This window comes from Oreochromis aureus, linkage group 15 (assembly GCF_013358895.1).
Source record: "Oreochromis aureus strain Israel breed Guangdong linkage group 15, ZZ_aureus, whole genome shotgun sequence".
Classification (NCBI taxonomy): domain Eukaryota; kingdom Metazoa; phylum Chordata; class Actinopteri; order Cichliformes; family Cichlidae; genus Oreochromis; species Oreochromis aureus.
Window position 1 is genome coordinate 852,947 of NC_052956.1, and position 22,467 is coordinate 875,413.

The 22,467-nt window shown below is 44.1% G+C and overlaps 2 protein-coding genes across 4 annotated transcripts in view; one reads left to right on the forward strand and one right to left on the reverse strand.

The window, feature by feature from the left end:
* Nucleotides 1-41: 41 nt before the first annotated feature.
* lft1 (lefty1) lies at nucleotides 42-2,089 on the reverse strand. The gene is made up of 4 exons (XM_031741831.2): nucleotides 1,825-2,089; nucleotides 1,372-1,618; nucleotides 1,000-1,239; nucleotides 42-591 (listed from the first exon to the last, which is right to left on the reverse strand). Exons 1-4 carry the CDS (start codon nucleotides 2,087-2,089, stop codon nucleotides 270-272), a joined length of 1,074 nt encoding a protein of 357 aa, XP_031597691.1. The 3' UTR covers nucleotides 42-269.
* Nucleotides 2,090-10,745: 8,656 nt separating this feature from the next.
* The window catches only part of cdc42bpab (CDC42 binding protein kinase alpha (DMPK-like) b), a 68,010-nt gene continuing 56,288 nt past the window's right edge, over nucleotides 10,746-22,467 (forward strand). For 2 of the 3 annotated variants that reach the window (XM_039598776.1, XM_039598777.1), the window contains exon 1: nucleotides 10,746-12,061. In XM_039598776.1, the coding sequence (XP_039454710.1) occupies nucleotides 11,884-12,061 (178 nt within the window). In that variant the 5' untranslated portion in view covers nucleotides 10,746-11,883. The remainder of the gene's footprint in view (nucleotides 12,062-22,467) is intronic. The other variant, XM_039598774.1, reaches the window with a different exon arrangement.

The window sequence follows — 22,467 nt, forward strand, 5'->3', positions numbered from 1 at the left end:
ACGCAGCTCACACAAATTCAAGTATAAAAAAAGGGAAAAACTATCAAAATGTACAAAATATATCAAAGTGCTTGTAGACGGAGTTTAGGCAGGAGTACTGCCCGGTGTGTGTGAAACTCCAGGTAAATGTCCTTTTAAATAAAAAGTATTAGGTGTGCTTTTCTTGAAACCATTAAATATATCAACACTTTATTGAAAACAACACCACGCGTGTACTCATAATACATCCCCGCCCCCAGTCTGGATTCTTGCGAGCCTTTCCCGTGACTTCATACTATCGAGATGTTGTCCAAAGTGCACGCGCACCTTTCTACAATCATATTGGGAAATTCAGCCACCTCTATCTCGGTGTAGTCCCCTTTCTTCACCAGGTACATGATGGGTAAAGGCGCACTCTCGGACACCGTGCACCGCCGCTCCCCATACCCAAAGTTGCGCTTGGGCTGCTTGCAGCCGCCGGTGCACCTGAAAGCCTGGTACCCAGCCGGCTCAATGATCCAGTACTGTGTCCATGTCAGTGCGCGGAAGTTGATGAAGTACTCCTCTCTGCAGCAGGTGTCTTTGTTTTGATTGTCGCAGTCACCGCGAGAGCTGAGGACGAAAAAACAAGGAAAGTTAGATGACAGCTGCTAGCATTAGCGGTAATGCGATTTGATTGATTTGTGTTGGTGGGGTGGGATCAGGTGCTCCAAAAGCTGTCAAAGGCCCCAAATGTCTTAGCTACACCCCTGCCTGCTATGCAGTGGTCAATTTATAGATTGATTTGTATTTTCAGTTACTTAAAATTACTTTAGACCATTCATGACAGAGAGCATATGGTGTTCTTCAGTGGCAGTCTGTAATTTGCTGCTAGATTTCTCTGAAGCACGAGAATCTGTAAACTAACGCCCCTTTTGCCACCACACAACAGTTCTATTAACGAATGCAAATGTTGACAGGTAGAAACGGGACAGGGTTAATTGTCACACTGACACAATATCCTGTATTTCGCGCCCTTACCCGTACTCTTCGAGGTTGAGTGTGTAGAGGACGAGCTCGGGCTTTCCCAAGGTGTTGTCCGTCTGCTCCTGGGTGGTAAAGCGGACACTCTTGGCCATCTCTGCCGCATAACTGCCAGGTCTCTCGCCCTCGATCCACACCTCCAAGTGCATAGGTGTCTTCTGCTGTGTCTTGGACCAATAGTGCACCGCCTGGGTGACATCAAAGCTCTTCCAGCCTGTCTCGTGAATGGGGATCAACCTGTAAACGCGATGGGGGCCATTCATTAAAGTGAGCTCCAACTGATAACTAGCGGAGAAGAATACCGCTGTCTTTTAATTAAGATAGCAAGTTGATTGAGGGGGGAGGGTGATCATTTAACGGATCCCTTACCGCGAATCTACCAGCGACGTCCGGTTGGATCCGTTGGGCAGCACCTCCACCCAGTAGATGCTGACCCTAGCGTTGTTGACGGGCCGGTGGCTCTTCCTCTCCACCGTGAAGCGTTTGTGGTGGGAAGCCCGCTGGTAGAGCTTCAGCTCGGCCATGGTCACCTCACTATTATCCGGGATCCTCGCCTCCATGTCGAACATCACGCGTTGCCGAGTGGTGTCAGAGTACACGTACTCCCCGGAAATATCTAAAACACAAACCATTTCCAGCTTTTTAGTCAATTTCGCCTCTTGTGAAGATTAAAATGACTTTTTCCATGAATATATACTGGTGCGTAAAAGAGCACTGGGTGTTACAGCTATTACGCACGTGAAATACTCTACAGCAAAATCTTTTTCTTTTCTTTTTTTGAATCTGCATGCTCCATTTGTTAAACATTTAAGAAGTGCCTACCTGCATTGCCGGGGATTCCTTTCAGGATGCCCGCAAGACTGGGCAAAGATCTGCGCCTCCTGCTGTGGTGCATCTTCAGCATGGTCATGTACTTATTTCTTATATGCGCCGGAATCACCAGATTTTCCACATCCCTTTTATGGATTCTAGGAACTTCATCCAACCCAAGCTTCTGTAGCAGTGCGTCCTTCATATCCTGATGCGTAAAAGCCTTAACGAGACCGAAGAGAGCGGCGAGAAGGACACAAGCCCGAAGGAAATCCATGACGAAAGAGAGAGGGGAAACTTCAGTGTGACAGACACACACAGTAGCGCAGGAGATACAGAGTGTGTCCCTCTGACACTCCTCTGGTCCCTTATATTGTTGCGGGTCCTCCCCGTCTTTCGCACTTTGTCGATGGGGGCAGGGACCCTTATCAGAACAAAGGTGCGACAATACAGCCCCATCCTAAACAGGATATCTAAGTGGCCATACTTCAAACAGCAACAATTAAGACTTGAGGGCCATCCGTATTGCGGAGGTGTAATTTCACCTCAGTTATGTTTGATGTGGCCAGAATGAGAATTTTTTTTTTAAAAAAATCCGTTTCGTACTGTGTATTAAAGTGACAAGACAATCACGTGATCTCTGTTTTATGTGTTTTATGCGCTTATATATTGTTTTTACTTTTGCGAGCCAAACTTGAAATCTGTGATGTTTCCCTTAAAAAGAAGAACACTGTGGAGAAGAAGAGTTTTATTTGCAGCGAACTTGTCATATTTGAAGTGCTGAAGAGCTTCTTTGGTTAAGTTAAACAAATGACCGTCGCTGTCTTTATCTGGACACTAATTTCTCTTTAATTGGAATACTGTCCTCCCACTGTGTGTCCTATGCAGCTACACATGTGCCTCAGACAGACATTACTTGACCCTGTGAACCTGAAGTGCCCTCTCCTCCGTAGCACCGTTGTCTGCACACACACACACACACACACACACACACACTGCAGTCTGATGTGTACATTCCACTGGACAATGTCAGCCTGGGTCCAGTCTGGCAGCAGTTTGTCACACGGTGGGCTTAACTTCTGTCTGGATGGCTGCAGAACCGATTTAATCCAGCAAAAGGGTGAAAGACTGAGTCTAAAACCAAGCAGGATGTTCACCTTGAGTCTATAACAACCAAGGGAGTGGGTGGGTGCGTGGGGGGGGGTCCACGGAAAAGGAGTGCAGAGCCTCGAGGGAGGAGGGGACACTAGGGGATTAGATGTTTATTCGGACCCCTGTAACCCATTCTTGGTCCACTCCAGCAGATTAAAATTATTAGCCAAACAGACAGTTAATCCAGGGGCCGGTATGAGAAAGGGAGTGTGTGGGGGGAGGCAGGGGGTGGATGTGGATTGGGGCAGGCTCTTCACAAGTTGGTGATTATCTGATTCCATTGCGAGGATTTGCCTTGCCTTTTTTGTCACACAAACATTAGAAGAGGGTTGCTCTCACTGGCTGCCCAGAAGCTCCAGGCTCTGGTTGTGTATTGGCCGTGTTTGCTTAGAGATGTCAGACAGACTGAAGGAGCACACAGGAAGAGCAAATGACAGATGACTGCCAGACCCACTTGTAGCAGCTCGAGAGGTTGCATCTGCCCAGTAAAGACAAATTATTAATTAGTGGCAGAGCCCCAGTAGCACATGACACCGTGCACATGTGGTGTAATCTTTGAAATGCATTTACTCGAACATACACGCTGGAGACGGGCTCGGCGTGGCTGCATGTGTGCAAAGGTAAAGTACGTGTAAGTGTGCAGAGGTATAATAAGCGGGTAACGAATAGATGCGATCTGTTCTGTTTATTTCAGTTATACTAAAAATGTGCGTCTGCGTCGGGATTCTGCATTGCAGCTGGTTGTAAATCAGCATTAGAAGCCTTTGGCAGGGTTAGTGTGCGCCTGTGTTTATGTTTCTGATTTTGATGAAGGTCAGGTTTTCAGTTCGGTTTGCTTCTGATTTGGTTTTACCCTTAAAAAATGTTCTTTTTGTCCACTATTTCATTATTATATATGTATGTGTGGTATTTGTCACACTGTGAGAGTTCATAACTTCAGAATGGCACTGCAGTACAATAATACAGTACAAACATGTGCACAGTCATGCACATATCCAAAATGCCAACAAGCAGATATTTTATTAAAATTAGCTTTATAAGTTCGCCATATCACTTCATTTAGTTTTTCTCCTGCTTTATTCTAAACTAAAAAAAATCAGTTTATTTAACAAGAAAAATCATGCTTAATTTTAGTTCATTCTAACGACATCAGTCTTTGGTTTCATAATATTTACTATGTATATATATATATATTGTATTTTAGGACATTTGATGTCTGTGGTATTCTTACAACCCAATTACTGGAAACAACGTTAGTCACCAGACACTTTGTTCATTTTATTAATTTAAATGATGAGACAGCGCTCATTAATTAGGCTTTAATCAACAGTCTAAAGAGCCCATGTTCAGCCATTATCTGTAACTAGATGTTGTTAATTCTTTGAGGTCTCAGTGAGGATTACAAGTAACCCCGACTAACCCAAACTCAGCCTGGACTCCAGTAGTCCAACATCTGAGCCACCGAGGGGTAACATCTTTTATTCGGCTTCTCTGGCACGCTTTAAAAACATATTTTGGGGAAACTATTTTGTTTCCCCAAAATATGAAATGCTTTCTTGTTTTCTTCAAAGATTACAGCTGGGATTAAATTAAAAATAAAAAAAATTATGCCCAAAATGCTGACTTAAAGTAATTTGATTACATGTTTCATGCCATTGGAAAAAAATGAGAAATGTAATGGAATCTGGTCAAATATACATTCAGTTTATGCCAAGCATAGTTTCCTTGAAAATTCATTATTTTAATAAACAAACATTTGATTTGATATTTTTTATTTCAGCTGTATTTTAATCAAAAAATTTAATTGACGTTTATCAGGATCTTTTCTTCGTGTAGGGTTATGACTCATCACAGACTGTTACAGGGATCTTGAAAATAAAATAAAGTGCTGTTGTACATGCACACTGATGGCCTCAGTTGTATACTGTTACTTCTGTTTTCCTTCAAACACTAACACCTGGAGGAAGGATAAAGCTGCTCAAAAGTGTATGCTAATGATAATAATCAGTGCATCCTCCATAACAAAGAGCCACTGGTGAGGTCCAAACCTGTAGACTGTCTGTGGTCAGCAGACATGTAAATTCCAAGCAAATCTTGTCCAGTCCAGCCAGATGCCAGTCTAAGTGCCTGCTCTCCACAACCTAAAATACTCAGCCCTCTGCTGTCCTCTCTGCCTCACATTACAACCCCTAATTTGGGAAATTAAGATGGCCTTTGTGTGATATTTCTCAGTCCTTCCTTCCCATGCCGTTCAGAGATGAGCTGCCTAGTTCAAAGCCGCATCTCATACACCCATAGGTGCCATTTCTTTTCAATCAAAGGCCGAACGAGCTCCTTCAATCCACAACGCAGGTGTTAATTAGTATCCACCCATTTGCATTCAAAAGCAGTCCAATTTATAGGTCAATCCGTTCCATTTGCGCAGCATCAGACCTCCCTGTTTCTGCTTTGAATGCGTATACAGGAAGAGGGCAGAGGCGCAGTTTGGTTTGCGCATTATGTTGTAGCATCTCATTATTACGCGTCTCCCTGGGAACAAGGCGGAGCTGCTGCATGCTCCAAAAAGTCAATATTGAACTTGTGGTCGTGGTCACGGCAAAAGCCCTCATTATGATGCACTCGAGGATTGTCACCCACTTCCTGGCCTGCTACTGGCCGCCTTATCTCCACGTCAAATATTTGGAGAAATGAACCGCATTAGTTTGCACCTTAATGGTCCACACCAGCTCTTCTCTTTCAGCTCCCGCAGACGCGTCTGGATCTAAATCCGTGGAGCTGGCTGCCAGTAATCATCGATCAGTCCGTGACAAAGACGAAGCGCTAGACCCGTGCAGGGGCAATACTGTCATTGCCCTCCGCAACGCAGACCAACCGCAGGACGGTTTAACTGCATTTCGCACAGCTAATGACGCATCAGTCAGCGCAGACATGCGCGTTAACCCCGCTGCAGACAAATGGGATCAGACAGGTTTAATTAGGACTATCAATACATATTTTCATTGGTGTTTAATTCATCGACAGGCTGGAGTTGTGCTGGACTGAAGCAATGAATGTATGTGGCTCCAACCTCGGCTAGGAAATATTTAAAAATCTACAACCCGATGAGGGAAAATCTCACGCAAGAAATTCAACAGCGCTGTTGTGCAACTTACAAAAAGGCGCGTGGCTTTCAGTAGCTGTGCTGAAACGGTTTGTACACCAGAGGACGCCATGCGCACGCGCGTAGTGGCTTTAAGGGGTATTTCCACCGCGAAACCCCCATTTGCGCTGTGCTACGTTCAAAAGATCAGATAATCATGATGACGTTAAATAGATAGCAAGAAGGCAACAGTGACACTTGGATTGAAAACATCATCGGGGAAATAAATATATGAATAAATGTACAGTTAGATGGGCCTTATTATACTTATTATTTTGTCCTATTCTAATTAGACCACTTCTGAGATCTGAGGTGAACATGACAGTTGAATTGAATTGTTCATTGTGCATGACTTTTAATAGGATACCTGCAGTGCTTAACACATTTATTAAACAGCTTGTCAAAAAACAAGAAAAATATCTCAGAAATCTGCCAAGCGCTTGTTTAAAACGAGCTTATTTATTTTATTTCATTAAGAGTAAATGTGAAAATTCGTGGATAACAGCAATAATTGTATTTTGGCATTAAAAACAGCATTTTGATTTAACAGCTTGCGCACACTGGTCGATTAACCATTACAGAAATATCAGAAATGACTTTGGTCATTCTGACACTTTAGAGCAGGGATGTTAACTCGTTTTACATCAAGGGCCACAGACATTCACCCACAGTGATCTGAAGTGGGCTGGAGGAGTCAAACTGCCCTTTCTGTCATTCTAAAGACATTTAACTACATTTAATCCCAGAGATATGAGATATGATATGATAGATCATAGAACATAAAGAATTTCAAGAGCACATCTCAGGTTTTCTACATGAAAGATGTGTAAAATCACTGAAAACGATCTGCTCATTGCACAGACTGTCCCATACTTATAAAACATAGTTTTTGTTCATTCACAGAAAATGTTCTCCCCCCAAAGTGTCTGTAGTACACAGCGAAAAACAGGAAGTTGTCTGTCATTTATTTATTTAGCCATTACTTAAATACTTTGGTGTAGTATGAATGGCCATGTGGGACATCTTTGTCAGCAGAAAAAGTCATATAAAAGTTATAAAAACACAGTTTAAAGTCAAAAAATGGATCCTCTCCATCAAAGTCATCCAAAGTCGTCCATCCAGTCGGATTGGAGGCTTTGGCAGGCAGATTCTGGCCCCCGGGCCCTATGTTTGGCACCACTGATTTCAAGTAAGTGTTGCATAAAGCTTACATCGGGTGGTGTTCTAATAGATGTGCAAAGCACTGTACGTAGTGAGCAACCATCACTGCTGTGACAAACTGTTTTACATGATATTAATTCTTTCACAGCAAAATGACACCCGATTGACACGAGGACATATTTGAAGGAGTCCGAGTGTCGACCAGTTCTTTGCTCCAGGAAGGATTTCATATTTCTACAAACTTTCAAGACCCATGTCACACAAACTCTGATGTAATCAAGTCTGCTGAAGAACAGAAGCATACGTTTAATTTAAGCATTTAAAACTATCTATAGACGTTTCCCATATGGAAAAGAAATAGAAAAAACTTATAAAAGACTTGCATAAGATGTGGCCTACTTCATATAGTGAATCATATAAGGCTTATATGATTTACTCATGAAAGTGGCCACTTTCTCATTACTTTCATAAATTGTTTTAGTAAGTATCCAAAACATACGAGTTTCATTTATATAATTTTTCAAGGGATCTTATATCTGTTTTCACTCTTGTATGCTTTTCATACAAGTTTCACACAAGACAGATACAAACTTTATAAGATTTATATATATCTTTTCCATATGGGTTTACATGAACATAATTCACCTACTGAACACGTTTTTACGATATTATTGAGGAATGAGTGTCGTATCAGGCTATTATTGTCTGATTAGATCCTGTTCATCAGATAGTTCACATTTTAAACTACCAGTGCAGGGAATGACAATTTTGGAAAGTGAAATAATAACAATCCTTCCACGTTAAATTATTCTAAATGGTAAATGGCCTGCATTTGTATAGCACTTTACTTAGTCCCTAAGGACCCCAAAGCGCTTTACACTACATTCAGTCATCCACACATTCACACACTGGTGATGGCAGCTACATTGTAGCCACAGCTGCCCTGGGGCGCACTGACAGAGGCGAGGCTGCCGGACACTGGCGCCACCAGTAGGCAACGGGTGAAGTGTCTTGCCTAAGGACACAACGACCGAAACTGTCCAAGCCGGGGCTCGAACCGGCAACCTTCCAATTATAAGACGAACTGCCAGCTCTTGAGCCACGATCGCCCCTGTAATTGTAATGTAATTGTAATACAATTACACCTCAGTATATGCAGTGAATGCACAGAGGCTGAAGGCGCTTTGTTTCACTGAGTTTGGCAAAAAGATTCTGTGAAGAGCTCAGAGTGACATGTGACAGGATTATCTCAGTACACACCACATTATTTCTGCTTTCTCACCACACATCAGTTCATTTTTATGGTCGAGCTGCACTCTGTTCTGAAGCATTTAGTGGTGTGTATTAACTGTGCTTTACTGATAAAATGTACTTGTGAAGATTGAACATGCATTGATAAAAGGATAAAAACGACGTGTTCAACATGAAATGTACTGATCACAGATCTTGTAAATGAAAGCAGAACAAAATCTTTAATCACACATGATCCACATTTGAATTTAATATCCACACGGGCACACGAGACCCGTTTTCAGCAACCATCACTCCTGCTGGAAGTGAAGGTTATTACATGTGGGAAATTGCCAGAAAGCTTAATGTTTCATGCAGTGGTGTGTACTACTCCCTTTCACAGCCAAACTGGGCCAAGAGTGCATAGCTGTGCAGAGTAACAGACTGATGATTGGCTCTCTGATGAGCTTGGTTAACTGTTCAATCCAACAAGGGTGATAAACATCTCCAAACAATCAACAATGAAAACTCAATCAAAGGCACAGCAGTCTCTGTGCAGGCTGACAAAGACAATCAAACACATCAAATGTGTTGGAAATATAGCAACAACACTTGTATGTTTTTGCAAGGAATTGTGTTATATCTAATAACCAAAGCACTCAGACGTATACTAAAACTGCATTGCTACTGTTCAAAATCAGAATCTTTATTGACATTGTGCTTTCAAACAATGAAAATTGTATTCAAACCTGTTCAGTACAAGTGAAAAGAGGGCACGTTTAAGTGTTGTATACAAGAATATGACCTCAGAGTTGATTTCCCTTTAAACAGGTGACTGCGTCTTATATGGTATGTTGTTGTGCGCTTACTTCATCACATTTTGTGTCTTTCTTCTACAGTCAGGGGGCCCTGAATTATTTATTTTCTTAAGTATGGAAGTTTTATGCTGCCCTTTGTTGGTGTGTGTGGCCCAAAACACCTTCTCCTCCCTTCTCCTCCCTTCTCCTCCCTTCCCCCAAAGATTCAGCCACCGAGGCCGTTATTGATTACTGGGTGCACTTTGAGCAGTGATAAGCACTACAAAGGGATCATTTCTAAACAAGGAATGATCAGTTCAGACTCTGAACTACATGAAACCCCATGCACTGTTTATATGCAAATAGGGAGCAAGAGCATGCCACACAGACCCTTTTTGTGTCAGGACATGTAAGGTGTGACTATGAATGCAAAAGCAAGACACATTTGGTAGATTGCATAATGGTTTATGGCGAGTCTGAATGTCATATTTGATGCATGTGGCTGTGTGAGGTGGCTCACTGTCACAGCTAGCTGGTCTCGGTACAGTTGCATTGACTCAGGCTGGACTGTATCTCGTGTAATTGCTGTTTGCGGTTAAAGGGACAGCAGTCATTGTTACTCCTGCGTGAAGAAAAAGACGCCACCAGCACCAGCCCGCAGTTCCCATTCACAATATTGACAACACCCCCTCCCATCAACACCCCCACCGTCACCCCCCGCCTCTCCCATTCGCACAGCAGATGCTGTGACGGGCGCCATGATGATGATCTGGGATTTTGCCTGCAGCAGCAGCCAGAGACGTTAGAACACTGGTAGATAGGCCGCGAGCTGTAGAGGACATCTCGAAATACGGGAAACATGGCGGAATAACGGGCATGCGTGGAAGTTGGAAACTGTAAACGCGTTACCTAACATCACAGACTGATAACCTTTTTTTTTTTAACAGCGTCGAAACGTGTTCAGAGACGCTGTATGAGAAATCAAACTGGTAAGACGAGACTGAAATATTTAAATAGAAGCCTCCGCGAGATATCCACAATAGCAAACATGGTGGTAGAAGTATAACTTCCAAAGAAAACAGAAAAAGAAAACAACAAAAACCTTACAAACAACGTAATCATTGGTATTTTTCTTTTACTTTTTACTTAAAGTAATGTAATAAAATTTCAAAATAACTCCCCAAATAACAGCCCAGAAACATTACTCCGGGTGATTGGTCGTAGACTGGAGAGACTTACTTCTAGAAGGATCTTCAGTGGTTACAAAAAGAAGGTACGTATGTATTAAAAACACATAATTACGTTTCTGACGCGTACAGTCGAGGTCGAGAGCTATTTGTAAGCCATTCATAATTTCCAGCCAAGCCACTTTTCCCACAATGCAGCGCGGTGCTGCGGCGCACCAGAGCAGTGTATAGTGGGTGATCTTTTCAGTTTAAAGCCCTTGGCATCGAGCCGCTGGTAGCTGACTGGGGAAAGACGGCAAAGCAGCGACCGACCGGCGGGGGAGACTGGCAGTGCAAAGGGAAGGACGGGGGGGAATTTAGGCTGTGTCCCGTATTTGGAATAAGCGAGGCTAGAGCTTTCCCCCTGACGTGAAACGAGCTTTTCTGTAACCTTCATAAGAGAAAAAGGGAGCCGCATTTTTTCTCCTTTGACGGCTAACTTACAGGGCTGCTGGTTGGAACTCTTGGCGAACCATCGCTTTTGAACTGTGAAGAAACTAAAGAGACGTTGACGAAGAATGGGATTTAAAGAACATATCTTCCAGCAGTGAGTTGTGAAAACGGGGATATTTTGCAGTTGGATAAAATAAATAAATATATATATATATATATACATTGTCAGAGACCGACTTCATTTAGTTGAGTCGTGTTAACGCTGCGTGTTACATGTCAACTCCCGGGAAAAGGGGGAAGTTATGGTATTAAGGAACGGCGAAAAGTAGTGTTAACGTTAGCTCCCTGGTTAGCTGAATAGCTAACCTAGCAGGCTGCTAAGCTTCTGTCGCCCTTCCATTCCTGGAGCAGAGGAGGGGCGCTGGAGCTTTGTAGCATTGCAGATCTGGTTTGGATTTTTTTGGATTGCTGCAAGAATGGAGAATCCCAAATATTTGTCTCAACTCAGGGAGGTGTTTTGAACGGCTTCGACTTGGTCATTTTAAATATATATATATATTTCGTCTTAGCGCCAGAGGAGAGCAGAGAACTGTCTGCTAACGCTGCGATTCCAACAAAATCAGCCGGCCCGGGGCAGGCAGGGGCTGTTACTAGCTTACTTCTTTTCTTATGCACCCTTTGAGTGGTTGGGGGGGATAGGTATTAAAAAAATGGGGAAGTGCTGCACGTCTCACCCAGCTTCAAGATACTGGCTCTCGAGAGGGAGGTCATGATTAGGCGTATTTTAACGCTTATTTAGCCCCGGCTTGGCCTCAACGCGCAAAAGTTTGATTATATTTTGAGACGTGCAGTGGCGAGAACTTCTTTTCAAGCCCCCCCCCCCTCTGCGCTGACTTCCAGGCCGAGGAGTTGTTTGCTCGTCCAACCCCATCCATCACCATTGCTACAAAAACCCAACAGTAAGGAATAAAACATGTCGGGAGAGGTGCGTTTGAAGAAGCTGGAGAAGCTGATCCTGGACGGGCCGGCTCAGTCTAATGGCCAGTGCCTGAGTGTGGAGACGCTGCTGGATATCCTGGTGTGCCTCTATGATGAGTGCAACATCTCCCCCCTCAGAAGGGAGAAAAACGTCCTGGAGTTTTTGGAATGGGGTATGTATGCTTCTTATTTACTCCTTTTTTCCTTTCTTTTTTTGGTAAGATGATCAAGCTAATAATATTGTTGGCGCAGTGGCCCTCCCTTTCTCCCATCACATTCCTTTTATAGTAGCAGCAGGGCTCACTTTGGCCTCCTCTTAACACACTGGCTCTCCCTAAAAACTAAAGAGAGAAGGGGGGGTAAGCAAGGCCACTTTATTCTCCTGTAGTTAAATGTTTTATATGTTTTGGAAAAAAAACAAAAGCATGTTGGAGGGTTAGACATTAAAACAGAAGGTGCCAGTTTATTACCAAAAACAGAGATGCTGTAAAATACCAAGCTGACAGTGATAAAAGAGGATGTATCAGCTGTAGTGAGGAGGATGGTGAGCAGGCCTGTTCAGATTTGAAATGCATCCGGGACAGGTCCAATAAAGATGTTCTCTCCCCTGCAGGCTGCCATTTATTCCAGTGGGAATGCACTCTTATGCGAAGTAGATGGCTTTTCTGTCATCACGGCTACTTTGCATGTCAGTTTGCTTGGGTTTGTATGCACGTGAAGGGTAGAGTTGTCCTATCAGACAGAAAACACTTGCACATGCCCATGGTTTGATTCGTTTCTACAGAGGAGAGGAGGGGGGTTTTTTGTGCTGTTTGTGGCTGTTTTGTAACTTTAAGACTCCCCAAGGTTAGAGAAAAGGAGAAGAGCAGGAAGACCACACACACCAACAAGAGTCATTTGCAGAGAAGGTGTGTGTGTGTGTGTGTGTGTGTGTGTGTGTGTGTGTGTGTGTGTGTGTGTGTATGAGTGACATTGGGGTTTGGTTTGTGCATGAAGCAGGAATGTGAACGACTCACCTTTTTTTTGTTATGTAGGGCAGAGGCCCAGCTAGCTGCCGGAGCATGCCTGGCTGCCTGGCCTGTGCTGTCTTTTACAGCCCTGAGAGAAGGGTGGCAGTGCAGGAGCAAATAATTGACCTCACAGGCAGAAATGTAGATTAAAACAAAAGGCAATGAGAAGACGTATTAGAAGGAAAGCGCTTGTGTGTCATATCTGCAGGAATCTTTTTGTCTATGTTTCTAAAAATACAAAAACCCCTCTACAGACAGACTAGCAGTTTGGCCCGTCAGTGAGTGACTGTGTCAAAGACAGACAGGATGGCAGTTAAACAAGTGTTAAATCTTTTGGCTGTGGCTGCTCAGTTCGTCTACCCCACCAGCCACCATCTGGCCAACCTATTCTGTGCTAAAAATGGAGTTGTGCAGGCTGGAGGTGGCTGGATTTGGCCATTGTTCATGTTTTTTGGGGGAGTCTGCATGAGGATAACGAGGTACTTTTGTGCCTCTGCTGAAACATGTTGTTTCCTTTAGGACAATCAGTTGTTGCCCCCCCCTTTGCTAGTTCTCAGCTGATGTGCTGCATCAAGTTGGCTTTGCAACAATGCCAGTGAGCCCAAGCCTTTAAGGAGAGGCGCTTGAGTGCCAAGTGGTGACTTCATCGTGACATTTCCCTGTGTTGACACTAGAAACTGAGCTCTAGCAGACACAACAGACAACATGCAGATGTATTCAAGCTGTCATAATTGTCTGGAGGTCTCGTGTTGCTGCTTGTTATTTACCACTCCAAAGGCATTGATATTGAATCCTCCATGTTTAATAATGTAAGTTGAAATGGCTGCTAAAACAAAGCTAAGGTGTCCTTTCCAGAATAGAAATGTGCCTTAATTGTAAAGTTCTAATTAAAAAGGGCCTTTCAACAAAATCCATTAAAAGGAGCTCTTAAGATTGTTCTCATCCTCTGCCGCACACGTACAGTTCCCGTGGTGGACCAGGCAGTTTTTCTACTCTGGGCTCTGAAGGATGTCACTCAGAGAAGATATTACCTTACATGGTTCTCTCATGCAGCTCCGTCATTGGCAAAGAATATCTACCCACGTGCAGTCCCATCCTTCTGTTTGCAAGCGGCACCCATTCAGCTAAAGGGATGGAAAAAGCAGATAAAATGGCTGGTTTCAGACACTGGTTGGTTGTGCACCCGGGCTAAGTATATAAATAAGAATTATTTGGAGTTGTGAACAATCTTCTGGCACAACTCTTGCTGGATTGGTTCATTTAAACCACTTGATTTCCTAGCATGGACTTGGTTGATTCGGTTGAGACAGAGGGCTTGGCAAGGCCATTCCAGAAGCTTAATGGTAGCGTGCTTTGTCCATTTTAAAACTAGTTTTGATGTTTATTTGGAATCGCCGTCCTGTTGGAACACCCAACTTTGTCCAGATGTCACTGTGTAGCTGTTGAGGTGAAGTTGAAAAATTTGGATTCCATCCACGTTATGCAGTGTAGCAGAATAGTGGTACTACCATAGTGCAGGTACAGCGGTCTCACATGTGGTCGTCCAAGCATCTCTCTCGTCTCGTTTGATCATAAGACATTTTCTTTTTTCCCAGAAGACATCTGAGCTAAAAAGAGCTGAAAACTTCAGTTGAGCTTGAAGGTGAGTTTGGAGCCGAGGCTTCTGTCTTGGTTGGGACCCGCTTGGTCCACGGTGATGTGGAACGTGCTTCACTGTGGACAGTTTCCAGTTCATGGCCCGGGTGAGCCTTTGTGGGTCCCGGGCTCTTCCTGAACTTGTATATTTGAGCTTGCATGGATCAGATGAAATCCAACGCTATTCGCGCCCATGATGAATTGTATGTAAACGACTGACGTGCACTGTAAATATGCCACTGGGTAACTTCAGAAGACATTGTGGACTTTGGTCAAACCAATTTGCCCCAGTGGTAAACAGCTAGGGAAATCCTGTCCAGACAGATGTCCAGGATGTGTCACTTATCTGCCTGTCGTGCTTATCTACAGCTCTGATATATAAACAATTAAAGATGTAGCACGATACTCGGGGATTTTTTTCCTGCCTAGAATAACTATAACATTTCCCCAATCATGTGCTGTCCAGAGCCAAAGGAGTCTAGCGCTGTAATAAAATAATTTCTGTAACTATTTTTGTGAATTTGGAGTTAAAATGTTAGTTTTGACATTTTGTGTCTGAGACAGTAACAGGAAAATGCTCAGATTTGGAGCACTGACAGGTTCAGCTTATTTGTAGTGTTACTGCCCAAAGGCTTTTTCTGAACCTGAAGAAACACCCTGCTGCTGGACGGACTAGTTGGACAGCAAATAATCACATTTCTTACATTTGTGTCATATTTCATACAAATGTAGTTCATAGCTGGTTAATTTCACTAAACATTTCAGCAGCTCAGGTTTCAGTGTTTCCCACAATAAGACTTGGTCTGGCCACACGGGCGTGTTGTGACTTGTTTTTGGTCACCGCATTGGTGGTTTTTGTGCCAATTATGATTTCCTCACAGCCGGTAACCATTCGCACTGGGGCTTGAAGCGTGCCAGACTAGTTGAACTGTAGGTGTTTAAATGTCTAAGATCATTGCTGCATCTACATGATTTGCCATATTTGAACTGCGTTGGTGTTAAATCAGTTCGTCCTTATGAAATCCAAAGGGCTGCCGCGTGACCACATCAATAAATGACACATTTCATCTTTAACTATATATTTTTTAAGATTTATTCAGTGAAGAGCTCAGGGCCAAGAAGAAAACCATTATAAACCGACTCCCAGATGGTCTTTTATTATGGACAAGATGGACAGGTGAAAGTGATTCAGTTCAGCTTTATCAGTACAACCAGCGGTGTAACAGTGAATCGGTCCAGACAATAGTTCTTCCCTCTCAGTGGAAAGATTTGAAGGAATCTGCGTGTAAGGTTTTATCCCTGTGATAACGCGCGTCCATGGTAGCAAACCACACCTCTGTGGCATAGCTGTACACAAAAGTATGGTAGAACTGAGGTCAAGTCTCGTCTTGTCCTCAAAAGTTTTGTGAGCGTCACCACTCCCATGTTTTTTCTTCTTCTTGGCAGAAAACCACAGGGTCAAAGGAAAAAAGCACACCTGCTGCACATGTAGTGCAGTTCTCAGGATTTGGACACTTATTAGCTAAATGCTAACCAAAGTAGTGACATAGTGCTGTTATAGCTCCTTATTTGTACTTCAGCAGAGGAGCCAAAGTGCACGTGACCAATAGGAGTCTATATAGGAAACAGACTGGAACAGCAAGATGGTGTTAACACGTACTTAAAACACGGTTTTATCCTACATGCAGAAAAATGGTTCAAGATGGGCCCAGTGAAACCTAAGAGCTCCTCAGCCTGTGAGCACTCGGCCTTTGTGCGGCACACAGAGGCTGCACCTTCGCAGCTGCCCTTTGTAGTCAAGTCACTGCGCCTGCGTGCCTTTTTGCTAATGCAGCACAGCCGTGACAAAGGTGCAGCAGTGTTCCCCTTTCTTCCCGACAATGTTTATGAAGCGGAGAAGAGGACAAACGCGTGGAGTGGGTTTGCTTTTCGTCTTGTTGGGTGACCTCATTCCACCTGAAATGGAGACCCCAACATGACCTGCAGTCACCGGGAACCGAACACGGGAAAGTACGCTGCATCTCGGCTCCTCGCATATCACAGCATTTCCTGCGTCTAGCAGCTCAGGCCTGTGCTTGTGTTTATTCACTTGAAGCTGAAATTTGGTCTGAGCCAGGAACTCCCCCCACACTTATTTTAAATTAATTACACTGAAATATTTCTGATTAAGCTGATTAAGAGTTAACTTGAAGAAAACACTCCTCCTCCTTTTCTTTCTCAGCAGCTGAGCTACACCTACTGTCTTTTTCATGGAACAAGCAGGAGATGAATAACCGATCAGTTTGAATGTAATTCCTTTAGTTTCACATTGATCCGTGGCTTACGTAGGCAGGCACCAACGCACCCATGATGGTGATCTTTGCAATCTCACCGTGTGCTCGATCTTTTTTTTAAAGTTTCTCCCATCGTCACCTCCTTTGTGTTTAGTACCAGCCTCACTCCCCGGGTTGGCTGGCAGCTGAATGAGAGTGGGCGGCACTGCCAGGCCACAGTTGGCAAACATGGGGGAGGCTTCCTGACCTTTTCTCAGTCCAGACTCGATGTTAGCCCGCAGTGGCCAGCTGTTCAGCTGCAGCTGATGTGTGCTCCACCCTGCAAGGCTTTCATTGGCAGCATGCCTCACACACTACTCGCAGTGGAGGCGTGCACACATACACGCACACACACTCTTATTATTGTGGTGTTTTTTTTTTGCCTAACTAGGCTATCTCATAGTGCACAGACCAGAGTTCTTCCCTGTTTTTCCGTTATTAATGAAAGAGCTGCCACTTAAATCATGCTGCTTCCAAAGAAGAATTTTTGGATCACATAGTTTAAAGTTGTCCACCACACCAAAAACAACCACGTTCACAACACTTTCTAAGCCTCTGCATTTATACACTCAGTCCCTTCCACCTCTGCAGGCCGGGACCAAACGTGCTCAGACTGTAACCTCCGCATTAAGGATCAGCGTCGAGTTGGAGTCGAGCATAAAGGCCAACTCATCCTGGGGTTTTTCCCCCCTCAGTCAGAAGTGACCATATATAGATAAGAGGAGTGAGTGCTGAGTTATCAGCTTATTACTGAGGTATAAACAAGGCCAGGATTTGTTCTGCCCTACATTCTGTTAACTGAGGCTTCATTTACTCGAGTCACAGTTTGTTTATTAAATGATAAGTAACAGTACAGTCACCATGCCCCCTCACAGACCCGTGCAGAGCTGGTAGAAATACATCGGGAAGTAATCACAGTCTCCATTAGGATGAACTTGGTTGACAAACCTCAGTGACTTGGATTAGCAGCAATTCTTACTCAAAATGAGAGCGAGCACAGTGATCCAGGAACGAGAATCCTACCCGGTACAGTTTTCATGAAGCAGGAAATTAGCTTTTGAGACAAAATCTAGTTTGTGTGCAAAGTGGGTATTTGGGCTAAATGTGGCGTTTTAACACGGGAAACTATGGTTTTGGAGACTGCCTTGGGTGGCCATTTGAGGGATTGCAGTTTTCAGCACTGGAGCTTGCTACAGAGCAGCTATTGTAAGCAGCTGTTCCAGCTGTGCCACAGTAGCCGGCCTTATTCACGCACAGGAAATGTACATTTTTATTTTTACCTCACCTGCGTGGTGGATCGTAAAGACAGAGCAGTGATTTATTGTGTGCAGACCCCGATCTGGGTTAGTGTCTTTGACATTATGAGGATTCAATAAACGAAGTAACAGAAAAGGTTGCTGAAAAAGAATTTGAGATACATTGTAATTGGATGAGAAAATATTTCACCCTCAAACAGGAGTGATGTGGAGCAAATGCATTTTAGAACTCAAGTGTGCACAAGATTCCCTAATCTGTGTATCAAATGTCAGTATTTGTGTCAGATATTAAAATCGTGTTTGGCCTCGATCAGCACATCCTCGTAACCGCTACAGCTGTTCTGCCGTTTCCTGTCTGGCTGTGGCTTTGGCGGGCACAGTGAACAGGAAGGAACCACAACAACTCGGTGAGGTGCTCCGGACCCAGTGAGAACATGATGTCATCCGAGGAAGCGGGGACATCTGTATCGCATTGTGTCATTGTGTACTCTGTGGCTCACCGTGTCCAGCGTTTTGGTGTCGTTTTGGGCGCAGCAAGGTCACGCTGTTTATTTCCTTTCTGCTGAAGTCCTTTTCCACACCGACATCACATGCCTGTTTGCTCACTCTCATTAGCTCTCTTAGTGTTTCTGTCGCTTTTTCACACCCATGATCACAAATGCCAGCACGTGTAGAGGGGTCTGTGGTATGCGCAGGATGTCCAAGATGTCCTGTTCTGTCTACTAAATATTGATCCTGAATTTGGTTAGATTAAGCAAAGCTGGCTTTTTGTTTTTATTTGGAGTCCACTCTGGGGGACCTTTACCAGGGTAACACATGTGAAATTGTACAGTTTCAGCATATTCACAGTTGGCCTTTAAAACACTTGGTTAATCTGTCTAGGGGCTTCGTAGGCAGAGAAATGCCTGTTCGTAGTTGTGATGTGTCATCAGAAAGTGGCAGGGGAAGGCTTGGCTTCCTTTCTGTGCCTCCCAGACGACGGGCATGAAGCTTATTAGCCAGCCTCTCAGGACCCCTGGGATCTGACTGCACATGGCCTACCCCCCCCCCTGCCCTTCTCTCTCCTGTTTCCACTTTTCTCCACCTTCATTTCTCCTCATTTTCACATCTTTTCCTTTCTTCTGTTCCCCACCCAATCCTCCCCTCACAGTGGCTGACCTCCCCTTTCAGCTGTCTGTCCATCACTGCAGCCAGTGTTTGCAGACTAAATGAAAATGAAGCTGCTCAGCTTTTGGCTGCTTTTGTCTCGTCATAATGTTTCTTTTCCTGCTGCAGTCGGACCTGGAGTGCAGCCTTTCTTGCATTAGCACAAAATAAGTCATAATTTCCATCTTTTTAGGAATCGCATCTTATACTTGGTACATAGTGCTCATATAACCTCATTCAGGTCTTTTTCTTAAGTCATTGCTGCCAGTTTGAAGCTGAGATGAGTTTGTTGAGACTTCAGTGTGACTCGATGCTTTATTGTTACTCTGTGCATGCTGAGGGGAAAAAGTTGGTCTCCTGTAATGACTCTTAATCTCAGAGGAGCAATTAGGCAGAAACAGGAGGACTTACTGAGTGGACAGCAGTTACACACTCATCAACGCCACACACTGACCAATGGTGTGTTCCCTTTATCTTTGTTTTTTTTGTTTATTTAAATGTTGTCAAAGGATGAATTTGGGGAAAACAGCTCGCCCCCTTTCAGTCCATTCAGCTGAAACGGTCCCATCGCCAGCTGGCGAAGGCGCTCGCTTGCATAGTTTTGTCTTTTCCCATACTCACTGAACTGGAATTGTGTGTCACTGGCCTTACTGAGGGAACAGAAAACCATTTTGTAGTGATATTGGAAAAAAGGTCTTAGAGAGGCACATTGCAAAGACTAGTTCATTCTTAAAACCACACGGAGTGTTTGTGTGAAGGATTTTGAAAGTCTCTTCTTGGTAACGTCTTGCATTAACTGCGGATGTTGTTCAGTGCACTCAAACGAGACTGCTCACTCCATTTCTTTTCTTCCTTCTGTGCTGCGATAGACCTTTGATGTGAAAGCGAAATGTTCCAAGTCTGGAGAAAACGTCACGTTTAACCACCGTAAAGTCGATGGACAACAGCCATAGACACAGTTTGCCCTCAATGCATTATCTGCTCAGTCCAACTCAAACTGTTTGTACACTCTGTTGGATAATTTATGTTGTATTTAAGGAAGGTGTTGGTGTTCTCTGGGATACGTATTCAGCAAGGTCAGATTTCTCCAAGAGGGACAAAGTTCAACTCTGAGGTACAAGTACCCTAAAACATTGTTGTTTTTGTTGTTGTTGTTTTTTAAACCCACATGTTCCTGTCAGCTCGCTGATGTGCCAGCTGCCTGACCCTCCACCGCCTCAGACCTCAGGTCAAAACCTCTTAGTTTAACCTCAGCAGCCTTGTCACTGCTTACGAGTTCACAAACATGGGAGAAAATTGCAGCTTATGATCTTCTCTGGCCCTTTGGTTTCTCCTGCTCCCAAGTTTTTTCCTCCTCGTACAGAATCTTTCTGACATCCAGACGAGGAGCCAGACAATTTTGGCCTAAAATCTCATCTGTGATGGTATAGGCAGATGCCAAGAGCCCCTGCTTGTCTAGGCTTGAACTAGCTGTCACATTGGCTCTGCTAATGGGAACATGTTCCTAATTTATATTTCCTATTGTTGCGTAGTTTGGATGTAATGTAATATCGGCATTAGACGCGTCCCAGTAAGAATTCATTCCAACCAGATCGGCAGCCAAACTCAGGCATGTGATGTGTTTTTTTTCTTCAGTTATTGGGATGTTATTTATTGGTTATTGGACCAGCTGTGGCTCAGCAGGAGGAACAAGAAAGACGGGACTTGCGGCAGAAAAGCCGATCAGCTGATCATTGATCAGTTTCATGTTTGAAGTAATAACAGGAGAGGAAGGGGGAGTGAATGAGAGAAGTAGATGCAACTGTGCAGCAAAGACAGAATAACTCCAGCTTTGTGTCTATTTTTTTAATTCTAGCTGGAGTCCGGGACAAATCGCTTCTTTTTCACCTCAATGTGGAACTCCGACGGCCAGTCCAGCTGTGGCTCCATATATCAGTTGTTAAGCTTAACGTGGAAATACTCTGCAAACATTCAGGGATGAACTTACACACTTGCTTTACTTCTCTGGGATAGTTTTCGCCGAGATGAAATGCCGCGGTTAGGAAGCATGTAGCGAGGCTCCAAATGCTCCAACAGACCGCCGACAGGTCTCGCAGACAACAGCCGCTCTATCACGTGACACATACTGCGACACATACTGTGCCGAGCTGGGTTACGCCAAGTAGCGCATTTTGTGAGGTGATTTTGCGATCCTTCGGATTACATTTTTTATTTCTCTCCGATATCCGATCCATTAATTTAGTTCAGTATCGGACCGATACGTAATATCGGATCGGTCCATCTCTAGTTACAACCCAGCGTAGCTCTTGATATGGCCACCACTCGATGTCGTAAAATCCCCTGCTTCGTGGATAATGTGGAGGCAGTCTCTGACAAGTGATGTAAACACTGTGTCAGGTGTTAGCTTGATCATTTTAAATATTGTCAAGCCCCAGTTTTTACTATTATGTCTCCACTACCTTTCACTTTGATGCATCGTTTGCAGCATTATTTAATTTTATGTAATGGTACTACAGCATTAGTAGTTGAAAATGTAATTTTGATGCAGTAATTACAGTTTAAAAAGCTTTTCGTTGGTTATTTTATCAAAAAACAAATGAAATCACAGTTGATGGTTCGAGTGCAGCACCTTTAACTAACGTGGCTGCTGCAGGACTGTGTTGTCCCCCGGCTGCTTTAGCAGAGGGCTCAGCTCTGTGGAAAAAGCGCTGACTCAGGCCCCAGCCCCTCACGGCCGGGCTGCCTGTGGAATTTCGAGCTGAGGTGCAACGTTGGGGAGAGCGGCAGCTGTTTCGATGAAGCCAGGTCTGGCTGTTTGTCCACCAGCACCACTCGCACATTCGCTCTGCTCCTCTCTGTCTGTCAGCTCTTCATGCATCACTTTCTTTCACTGCTTACTTCAGTGTCAGACTCTTCATTTGTCTCTCTTACTTAGGCTTTATTCAGTCCAGTGCTCCACACCTTTTACAGCACAATATTCTCTTTGCCTCAGTATCCTCTCCTCTTTTCCTCACCTCTTCTGTTTCTCGTCCTCCTTTTTATTTGCCCTGTTTGCTCTTTCCTCCCCCTCCCCTTCATGCCTCTCACAACTCTGCTGCCCCCTCCCATGCCTCCCCCCACGCTCCCTCCCTCCCAGACTGCTGCATCCCAGCTTTGCCTGGTGACAGAGACTGCTGGCTTTGCTAGTGTCTGTGCAGGGCAGCAGTACTGCACGCTGTGC